The sequence below is a fragment of the Phaethon aethereus genome (assembly GCF_964289735.1).
Source record: "Phaethon aethereus genome assembly, chromosome: 21".
NCBI classification, from domain to species: Eukaryota; Metazoa; Chordata; class Aves; order Phaethontiformes; family Phaethontidae; genus Phaethon; species Phaethon aethereus.
Window position 1 is genome coordinate 6,861,516 of NC_138597.1, and position 11,523 is coordinate 6,873,038.

The following is an 11,523-nucleotide window of genomic DNA, read 5'->3' on the forward strand; positions in this document are numbered from 1 at the left end:
CTTGAGCTATTTTTTTAACACCTTAAGTAACATAAAGCTCTCTCTTACATATTTGCAGAAAGCAGGTGTGGAAATTGCCGTGTAAGCTAAGCCTTTACACCTTCCTGCCTTCATCTTTTACTCTGATGCCTTTACCACTGAAATTTCTAAGCCAGGATAATTTCTCAGTCTGAACTATGCCTGTATTTTTTGTTTGATATTCACCTCAGTAGTTGTGGATCTAGAGGATTTAGTGGATGTTTGGGGATAAAGCACAATAGTGTTCCTTTGACAGTGCTTGATTACTCCTGGTAATGACCACAGACTGTAGAATGAGGTATACAGGCTCTTAAAACACTTTATTTCCTGCCTGTAGCATGATGCCAAATGCTTTTTACAATTCATTCAGTCAAGAGACTGAATGAATTGTGGTCACTGCTAATATTTTGTTGTGGACAGGGTAATGCCTTTTCTTCTGTTCACCAAACTCCTTTCAGAAATGCTGTCAGCACTGCATTCTACAGTAAGAATCTACAGGTCTACTGCTTTCCATGTTTTTTTGTTTTCTGTTGTTGGCTAAGCTCTTCTCTAGTCAAAGATAACAATAGATTCACTCCATCAGTGACTTAGCTGTCAGCTGCTGACAGCCTTTGAAGGTAAGTGCAACTGCAACAGACCAAATGGTATTAGACAAGAACTGTAGTCAAGGAAAGGTTATTGTGATAGCCCTGTTAAACTGCAGACATATTGATAATCAGTGACCTGTCTCTGCAGTCTAAAACAGTTACATGATGACCTGTTATTGGTATGCAAAGCCTCAAACTTTATTTCTTTAGACATGGCGGGTAATCAAGTTTGCTCAGCAAAATGCTTTCAGTGAAATGGTAATCCAAACGCTTTGCCGTTTTGCATTGCTGTTTGTCCTGCGAGGTACTGGAGCTATTTATGAAGTTACGCGAATGCCTGGCCTCGTTTGCAGTCGCTGTTCGGTACCCATCTCTGTACTACTGGTCTATATTGCTAGTAGTGCTCAAACTAGCAATGCGAAAGCAGCGTGAAAAGTTTTTGTTTTGTTTTCAGTGACCAGAATAATTCCATACTGGGTAGCATGTCTTATAGTATCCTTCTGTGTGCAAGAGATTGTGAGATGTAAAATGAAAATTTATTAACGATAACAAACCACAAGATGGTGCTGTCATTATAGACAATGGAAAAATATTTCTTAGCAATAAGGCGCTCTGCCGTCAGAGAAGAGAGCTAATGAATTAATCTGATCATCTTTAATCATTACCAGTTTCAGCATCTCAAAGCGATGACACTCCTGTTAGAAACTGCTCCATAACTTGCAGTTTCAGCATCTCAAAGCGATGACACTCCTGTTAGAAACTGCTCCATAACTTGCACCATCATCAAGATATCTTTCCCACTTACGGGCAGGTATCTGTTAAGGATGTGGAAATTTCACAGAATTAGAGGCTTGGGGAATCTTTCTTACTATCACTGGGATTTGTATGACATGATGTTCACTTGGTTATTAGAAGAACTATTAGAATGTGTGTTTTTTTCTAAAGGAAAATAAATTTAAAGAATGCAATTTTCAGACCTCCCACAGGTTAAAATGCATTATCATTGTAGCAAAAGAGCTTTGGAAAGTTTCACTGGATTTAGCAAAGCTTTTTAGAATTGATGGCACTTTTCTGACTACTTAAGCAGCTTTGTTTTTTACCACATGACCGACAGATGCTAAAACCCGTTTGTATTTACAAAGGAATAAAATGCGCACAAGGACAATCACTGTGGTGATGGGGTGTAGATGCTGTTAGAACAGTTCCTTATTCAAGCTCCTCTGGTGCTTGTCAGAGCCATTTCTGGCTCCTACACCTGCCCTGCAGTGAGTTTCACAGAGTCCCAAAATGCAAATCAGCCAGGGGCTTGGCAAGAGGGAAGTGGCAGCATGGAGTGAGAGGCCTAGTCTAGGGCTGTAGGGAAGAGATGGGATGCAAGCAGAAGTGCTTTTGAAATAAATTTTAAGCATCTGGATTATTTAGTACACCTTTTAAAAATATTTCAATGCTTGACTTTCAAAAATGAAAAAGTAGAGGAACATCTTCATATTTGTGAGACAGTTGTCTATTGTTTTTTGACTTACAATGCAGAGCTGTGGTAAAGAAATTTATAATCAGTTTAAAGAAGTAATATTCAGAGATATTTTTCAGCTTGAAAAACAAGGAGAACCATTATTCCCTGTGATGAGAGCATGCAGTAGACTGTGGTACCCAAGATGTTCCTTAGCACTCCAGCTATGTGGGGTAACCAAACACAAGAATCATCTTTCAGTGGAAGGAAATAGGATTCCTCAGGGCAGTATTCCACAGGGAAATTCAGCTTATGCCCTGGCTCCTTCAACCCCTTCCGTCTGTTCAGTTCTGTGCTGCTGGTTTCACTCCTCTTTGGTGAGGCAGGCTCAGATGGCCCAGGACTCCCCTTTGTTGCTGGGAAACTGGCAGGCTGGCTGTGGACAAATACCTTCGCTGCTTTGGTCAGCCCAGTACCAGGAATTCTTGGTACCTGCTGCCCACAGGAGAGTAATTGCTTTCTGGATTTCACACTTTTCCCTACCCTGCTCCTTCAAGGGCAGCTGAGTTCAATACAGGTTGACTTTAACCTGTGCTACAAGTTAACATTTTCTCTTATTTACCAGTATATTCCTTCTGAAACAAAACAGGAACAGGCTGCTGGCAGCCTCAGAGTCTATTTTTAACCTTTTTTCCCTCACTTGGGAAATATTTTTTTTCATCACTATGTGTCTTCCAGCTCTATACCCTGGATCCTCAGGGAGCTGGCTGACAGTAGCAGTGACATGTGTGTTTCCAGCAAATTAATAGCAAACTTTTGATTAGTAAATCTGGTTTCGTTGTTAAAAGGAGGTGGGAACCAAGGGCTGAGGAAGAGATGGGGTGTTAGGGCCCTCAGGTCACCAGTAGGCCTTAATGGCCATGATAAACCTCAGCTGGGGCTTCCAGCCGCACCCTCTGCCTGGGGGCCCATTTAAGCTCAGGCCTGGGAACATCCTTTCTGTCTGAGTTGCTGTTGTAGGAGTACCTGTTTCTGGGGCTAGTTAGAGTACATCTCAAGGCTGGTCATGGACCCTGTTTTGGACTCTGACCTATAGACTGACTTCCCAGGTTGACCACGGGCCTGCCTTGTAATTGTAAGATTGCCCGCAGTATTTGAACTCTTAGTTGAATCTGACGTCCATCTCAGAGCCTGCCGGTTTCACCTTAGTTGGATACTGTGGGATGGAGCCTTGGCTAGCCATCTTCTGCCTTGCTGGCTGTGGTATTGTGCCTGGCTCCCCAGCTCTTAGGGAGTGGGAAGAACTTAATTATTGCCAAGCTTCTCGCAGCCTCCGGTGGCTGAAGCTAGGTATCTTTCTGATGGGCTTCGATATCTGTCAATGGTAAACAGGGAACAAAGTGCCCCACATAGTTATGAGTTATTTCTGCTGTTAGTAAGAATAATGCACCCGATTTGTACTCTGGTACAGATTAGCCAGATGAATTTTTACTTCTGGATACTGATTGAGCTGAAGTTTGTGAGACTTTTTTGGATCTCTGAGAGGCTCTACAAGAAGAGCTATAAAAGAAATGGTAAGTGTGGATCAACTGGTAACTTTCATAGCTGGGGAACTGCATAACAAGTACGGACACTGTTGAGCTGTTTATTTGTTACTTATTACCACTATGGTAAATATAGCAGTAAATACTACTTATTTGTTTCAAAAGTCTTCCTTCTCACTGGTATCACTCATTACACCTTTGAAATCTGTATCCTCACACAGCTTTTCAACTCACTTCAATTTTAAAGCCTCTCTTTTGTGAGAGATTGCACATAGTCTTGATTTGTCTCACTGCTTGCTTTCTACAAGTAGCGTGTAACAGTCTTCCAGCCCAGGGTGAGAAGGCACATTCAGCAGCAAGAAGACAGAGGCTGTTCAATTATATTCTATTTCAATTAGAAGGCAATCCTTCTGGCTACACAGGCCTGTATCTTTGTAGGGTGATACTCTTTCTGCAGTCTGGAAAATGACTCCTGTAACGCATGTGTGCTCACTAATTGAAATAGTGGCCTGTGACTTAGAAATCTACATCCGAATTTTAGCTTTGAAAGAAGCCTGGGGAACCCTTTTAACTCTACATATGCCTGTCCTCTGCTTCTGAAACTTGCACGGTGAGGTATGCTATGCACTTAGTTAACGTGTATGGAGTGCCCGGCACTATGAAGCTTAACTTCAGTTAAAAGCAATACCAGAAATCAGTAACGGTCTGCTTCATCCCTGCGTGACGAATATCGAGCCTGAACGTTGCGTTTGTGGTGTGCTCGTCACCTCCTCTTAGTGGCACGGCTTTGTCAGGGGCTGTTTTTAACCGGTGGTATGTTTGGGGTGCAGCTGCTCAGAGATCCACTAGCCCTAACTTATCCAGTAGAGCTGTTCTAATGGGCCGCTGGTAAATGCTTCATGAGCAGGTCTGTCCAAATCCTTGGAGAAAACTGTCTTAGCTTTAATTCTGCTGTGCATATTGCTACAGCTGGCCAGTAAATAAATAAGGCAGATAAAAACACCAAAAGAGCCCGCAATGGCAGGGGCATGTGCACCCAAAATGTACGATTTTTAACAAAAGCATTTAATGAAGGAAAGCTAGCGCTCATCTGTATTATAAAACCACTTTAGATTTAGCATTGAGTAAACCTTGTTTTTCTGATAACCTTTTTCTAGGGCAGAATTTTCTGAGATAAATAGCATCAAGCGGAACACGGGACTCTGGGATTTTTTCCCTGACTCGTGCCACAGATGAGCTGTGCCTTCTGTTAAGACCTATGCTACCTCAGTTTCTTCTGGAGTTAAGGTGGTTTTCTGCCTCCTGCAGTACTATGATTGTGCATGTATGAATGTATCTGAAAGGCTACATAAGTGTGCAGATACCACTGAAATTCTTAAATAATATTGATCATATGAGGCAGATGAAATAACTGGTAATTGCTGAGCCTTCACTACAAGAATATCAATATGTTCTGCAAACAATAACCGTGATGACTGCAGGGAACAGAAGATTTCTGAGGTATATAGTGTTTATTGTAAATTTCTCTAAGGTTTTTAACTTAGAGAAATTGTAGAAAAATAATCAGAGGCAGAATAATTAAAATTGAAAAGGACCATCTTGGCCTGGGAACGTATGGCCTCAGCGTGGCTCTTGGTGCTGTGTGTGAAATCACTTCAGTAGTGAGACAGATGTAAAGGCTTGGCTGGCACAGAAAGCAGCTTCAGAATCTACTCTGTAAACAAGAGCCATGTTGCAAAGCTTTGAGAGCCAGCTCAGAAAGGACGAGGCTGCTTGTGTCTGAGTGGCTGTGACTGCAGGCAGATGAGAGCAGAGAAACCACACACTGCTCCAGTTCCAGCTCTGTGAGGTGTGGACAAGGACTGCAGCAAGGCAGAGAGTGGGGAAACAGCTGCTGTTCATTATCTTCACTGGTCACTTCATTTGGATGAGAGCTGAGCAGGAATATTTACTTGGATACAGGGTGAAGAGCATGGAAAGATGATTTGAAGTCAAGAAACTGTCTGAAAGTGCTTAAGCCTGATATTCTTAGCAAACAGCAGTGCTCAAAGGTGGAGTAGGATACAGAAGCTAGGCACTCTCTGGAACCGAGCAGCCTACCCAAGCTAAGACAGCAACTGTTTGGGACCTCTTGAGATCGTAATCCTAGGAAGAACAACAACAAATTTAGGAGTACTATGGATTCAAAAGCAAAGTAATAGCTATTGTCAAACTTCCAGCAACCGCATCTACTTTGAAACTGAGGTTGGAACATTGCTGGAAAACATTCTGAAAGGAAACAACCTGTGCTGGCCAGCAACTGGAAAGAAGGTGGCCAAAAGAGGCCTCTCCTTCCTTGCTCGATTGTGATCTCTGGTTAAGTGTTCTTGTCCACGTGTGGAAGAGGTCGGAAAAGCATCTGTAAATTACTTCCCACGTCTGTTACCAAAAGCAGAGCAACGATTTTGGACAAGAGTGTGGGTTGATTAGCAATCTTCCTGAAGAATGTCTGGCCAGGTCACTGAGGACTTTGGATCAGAAAACCTCTCAGACAAGTCTCAGATGATTCCTAGCCTCCCACCATATGACATGGATGACCAGCTTCTTCCCAGGGAGCCACGGAATGCCTGGTGCTGCTTGGCATGGACCCTGGTGGTAGTCGTCATGAACTCCTTGGTCTTTTTCATGAATTTGCTCCTGATGTTTGTTATCTTCACCATTGTGCTGCTTCCAACCATTGTGGTGGTTTACTTTGGCTTCCAGTGCCACTCTCGGGTAAGTGAGCCTTGCTCCATTTGGCTGTTGACAGCCACCCCTAAGGCAGGGCTGTCCATAAGGCTTTTATTTTAGCCCATGGGGAACAGCGGCTGTAAAGCTAGATGCCCCAAGCTTCAGCTTTGTTTTCATGAGGGGTGTATACGTGTATAGAATTTTTTTCATAAGGGGCCGGGAGGGTGTCTATGTGTATAGACCAGGCTGACAAGAACAGGTTTACGGCAGTTCATGCTGACCTGCAGGCTCTTGGTTGTGCAAGGGAGCAGACTCCTGCTTGGTGCCTGTGACACAGCTGTAGGCGAGGCTGGCATGTGGATTTGTCTAAGGAAGTACAGGCTTTATGGTCTCTGGACTAATTGTAGTAAAGTAGTTGGTTGGCACCCGTACATTCAGTGTCAGTAGGTTAGCACAGAAGGGCTCCCACTGAAGAGGCAGGAACAACTCTGACAGAAGCTGCCTGTGACCGCCCAGCTCCCTGGGGACTGAGATAGAATAGGATCCCTTGGTCCTGATCCCCTGTGCATTGTACAGTTGTTTAAGTGTAAAGTGATCAGTGATAAATTTACAGCATTTCACAACAAGCTCGCATGAGATGCCCGTCTTGCGGGCACACCTGAATGCTGGCAGGAACAAGCAAGATACGCTTTTACCCCTCCCTTCTTCCAGTATTGTGGGAAATGGAAGCTTGATTGGGCAATAAAGTTGTATTCCCATGGAAATTACAAGCAGCTGTGACAGGTCAGGTGAATACACTCCCTGGCTTGACAGAGTCACCGTTTGCATTTTAAAGTCACAGTATTTCTCTATTTTCTTTTTCTTTTTCCTGTGACCTCTGTTACTGAGAGCTGCCAACCTGAACTCCTCCATAATTCACACAAGTCCTACATGGGCTCTGATAGGGTTTGTTATTTTATTTAAGTAAGCCCTCCACAGTGCTTGTCATATTTGATCTGCCTAATGACTAATTATAGAACTAGTAAAGTCTAACAGTATATAATCCCCTCCTTATGCCAATCTAACATTCAGATGTGTTTCCAAATGTGCTGTACAGTTTCTCACACCAACAAATGAGCCTACCTTGCAGTAAGGGCTCTGGCTGTGTGCATGTCTGTTCCAGCTGGTTGCTGTCCTTGGATTTCATTATTTCATTACTTATAAACTTCTTCTTGGTATATTCCTATAAGTATTTTTGGAATCACCTGACTAAGTGTGGATGTGAAAAAGCAGTTCTCCTGTTTTCCTCGTAGGCGGTAACTGTTAGACTATCTTGATATGACTTCTTGCTGACTATCCTAAGTTAGAAGAGCTCTCTGACTTCCTACTTTTGGCTAAAAAAATCACACTGTAATACCTTCTTCCAGCAGGGCAAATTGATTCAAGATATAGATGCTATTGGTCTCCCTGTTCCACAGCGTCTGAAATAAATGGAAGATTATTTAAATATTCTCAAACTGATGTAATTACCTGAGAAATATCGAAAGAAGAAAGCTTTTCCTCTTTCTTTTAATGAAATCTGTGCATCTTATCTAATCACCCAAGTCCTTGGGACCTCTGTCTGAGTGAGCAGACCCTAGCACGGGTTGTAGGAAAGGATCCAGCCATGCAGCAGGGGTCAGCCATTTGCCCAGTTTAACCCAGTAAGGCTCTACTGACTGCTATGGAGCTGTGCATGGATAGAGCTGTGGAGGTCTCATGCCACAGTGAAGGAGGAGACACCCTCTCTGCCTAGCTGATGTGTAAAATTTTGTTTCCCAGTTGTGTAAAGTGTCACTCAGCTCTGGGAGGACTTCTTTGGCAGCACTTTTAATCCGGTGATATTTATTCTGAGGAGCTGTGGACACGTGGTAAAGTTGCTCATTCTGTACATAGAATCTTAGTTTGCTCGCTTGAAGCCTCTAAACCCTCAGACACAACAGCATGCTAAGACATACTGTCGTCTCCAAGTGTTTACAGCTTTGGGGGGTGTGCTGTTTCTTTTCCCATTTCCAATACAGCCATTGCATTGTATTTTTCAGCTGACATCCCAGCAACACTAATTGTCAGCCCACAGCTCCCTGTCTCAAAGCTCCCTGACAAAGGGACTGTGCTATTATTGTTTTCTCAGTACCGATGTATTTGCTGGTCTGAGAAGTTTGGCTTTGGTTTTTATTGCCCTGAAACTATGACAACTCATAGCTGCTGTTATTGAAAAGCTTTTCGTGATTCTGCAAACTGATGAACGGGGACACATCTGTCACGGTAATTATTTTGTAGAACAGGGCAGACACAAGTGCTGCTGCTAGTTGGGAGTGAAGCATAATTCATAGAGAAATCAAGTACTTCTGGGCTGGGCAATTCCCACTGTGGCTCTGACACCTTCTGGAAATGTTTTACTATGGGATGCAAATGTGTGTGATGCCCAACAGAGTAAAGTGTGAGGGTCTGTAGGGCTTACAGAGGGTAAAAGTGGCTCAGAGAGGTCCTGATGTAACCCTTCTTTGCAGGTTGCAAGACTTTCCTTTTACAGCCCACGGCTGTTAGGATTTTTGCATACAAAAGGGCAGGTGTGTAGGATGACTTTCATTTTAGTGAAGAATAAGTCTTCACAAGAAATAACCTAATAAATTCTCCTTAGGAGAAAGTGCAGTGTGGGCCATTGCCTCGGTAACAGGGCTGGTCTGTCTCCAAAAGTGCAGTGTAGATGCAGATTCTGTAAGACATCAGGCTTTTCAGGGTAGGTTTAGTAGGAGATTGCCTGTAAATCCCTTAAATTTTTCCTATGATCTGAAACTGGTCCTTGAAAGTCATGAATATGGACTTCAAATTGGACCCAAAACGGGAAAAAGTATGAGGACTGCCTCCTGGAATGACTCCTTCCAGCTTGGAAAACGTCAAGTTCTTTGCACACACAGTGCTCTCCAGTCGAAGGCTTTGTGGGAATGCAAAAGGTTTTTGAGTACAGCCAGCTGCATCAGAAGTGAAAGCACTGTGTTGCCATCAGCTCTAAGGAGTTTTTTAACACAAACTTTTCATTAATAGGCATAGAGAGGGATTGTGGCAGTATGGTTTGACAAGACTGGTCCTTTGTCTGTGGGTTACTGTTTTCCAGTGCCTTCCTAGGAGTCAGAGGCAGATTTCTCCACTGCAGGTCCATTAGATGGACTTTTTTTTTTTTAGTATGATGGATTGTGTTTCTTGTACTGCTGAAAGAATATGGAAAAAGGAAATGAAGCTAGGGGACATGGGGATTATTTGTAGCATTTGTTAATGCAGAACAACCAAGTGGCTTGACTTGGATCTCCTGCTGCCAGGATGAAAGGAAGGTCTTAAATACCACTCAGCAAGGACCAGTTAGTGTCCTGGATGCTTTGCAGCAACATGGGGAGAATGGGCTTTCCTAGCAGATTTTGCGGTGCAAACTGGTGCTAGGAGGTAGAAATGAGTACATTGTGTACACAGAAGACAGAACACAAAGGGGTCTGTTCCAGGGCAGGAGTCTGGAGAGTCTCCAGCCAGTGGGTAGCTATGGAATGACCAACCTCTGTCTGCAGAATCTAACATCTTGCTGTATTTTATTTATTTTGTTATAATTTTCAGTGTGTTGTGCTGCCCACATCGATATAGCAGCAGGAAGCCTTTTTATTTGGTTTCTGCCTATCAAATGCTAAGCTCTGCTATTCTGATGACTTAATAAAGATTAGTGTTTCCTGCTTCGGGATCAGTGTGTCATGCCCTTGTCTCACAGTGATGCTAAAATAATTGAAAGCTTGATTAAAATGTGTTGTCATGTAGCGTAGCCTGAAGATTGCAGAGTTCAGCTTGGAGAGAGGGAAGATGTGTGTTTTTCTGTGAAATCACTAGAAACTCAAGGGTTTTTTCATCACCACTTGTATCCACCACCAGGTCTGTGACAAGCTCTGTCTCTTCCCACAGGTCTTGCACTCAGCTGCCCACTACTGCAAAAGCGTCTTGGATGACAACAGCTCTTCTGCCCTCATTATCCTTGGCTTTGTCATCATGTCCCCACTCATTGTGGTGGCCATGGCCATCTACTGCAGCCTGGCAAGGCATCTCCATCTCTTCATGTGCTTCCAGCCGTACAGCAGGGCTCTGTACAAGGGGGTAAAATGGCGCTGGTACGAGGAGGGAGGCCTGTCCAGCTGCGCCAACGGGTGGAACACGCAAGTCAAGGCCTGGGTATGAGTTTGCAGCATCAGATGCCCTGCCCTAGCCAGCACCCTCTTCTCCCTGGCCTGTTGCTCCCCACCATCACCTCCCAGAATCACCATCCTGGGGTCTCTGCAGATGAAGGCTGTGTAGTACCTAGATGTGAGAGGAAGGGAGATCTGTTAATGAGCCGCCTCCTACAGCTGTGCCAGTGGGTAGGATTCTGCCCACTGAGAGGGGAATACAGAAAACGGGTCCTTGATGGTAAAGACCATGTTCAGCCCTGAAAAGAACACGGACTCCTCCGAGTGCCTGTTGCATTCAGAGCACAGCACTGTTTCCAGTCTTGGCAGCATGTTCTGCCTCACGTGGGACATAAAGTACAAGTGTACAGGATTAAACAGTGGTGTGAGCAGCTCCTGACTTTGTTACATGCCTTGGAGAGGTCTCTTCAGGAAAGGCAGTCTTTGGTGAAGCATCCAGCCAAGAGAAATCAACTGTGGTTTTCCCAAGTGTTGGACTGCCAATGTTTCTAACCTCTTGCAAAGGTGCTTGTAGGACACTGCGTCTGATGTTTGGGATCCACCACTTTCCTACACATCAGATATTCTTCTCCCACTTAGAAATTCCTCTTTCCCATAGGCTCTAGCAGTGCTTATGCTCCTAACCACAGTCAGGTCACTGTGTTAGCTGTGGAAACAAATGCTGATCTTTGGGTCCTTCCCTGCCAGCTGCTGATCTGAAATATGCCTGTCTGGTAATGGCTGATGGTTATTAACCAGCAAATATCTCCTTGTCCTTTATGGTGTGGTCAGGTTGTGTTTCCTGGGGCTAAATCTGGCTGAGGGTTCAGGTCAGTTTTAGAATTTCAGGCAAGAGGAGCTGAAGACTCATGGTGGCTACTGAGCACCTCAAGTCCTCCAAGGTCTGGGCTAAGAGCTTATGCCTGTGAGGGACAGTGTATAATGTCTTGTTTTCTGAGGGTCACAGCTACCTAGTTTTAGGTAGTGCTGCAGTTTCATGG

General features: G+C 44.0%; 1 protein-coding gene across 1 annotated transcript; it reads left to right on the plus strand.

The window, feature by feature from the left end:
* Nucleotides 1-6,083: 6,083 nt before the first annotated feature.
* On the plus strand, nucleotides 6,084-10,535 carry TMEM278 (transmembrane protein 278; the record flags this gene model as incomplete). The annotated part of the gene is made up of 2 exons (XM_082009438.1): nucleotides 6,084-6,353; nucleotides 10,266-10,535. The coding sequence occupies 2 exons, from the start codon at nucleotides 6,084-6,086 to the stop codon at nucleotides 10,533-10,535; spliced, it is 540 nt and encodes a 179-aa protein (XP_081865564.1).
* Nucleotides 10,536-11,523: the final 988 nt, after the last annotated feature.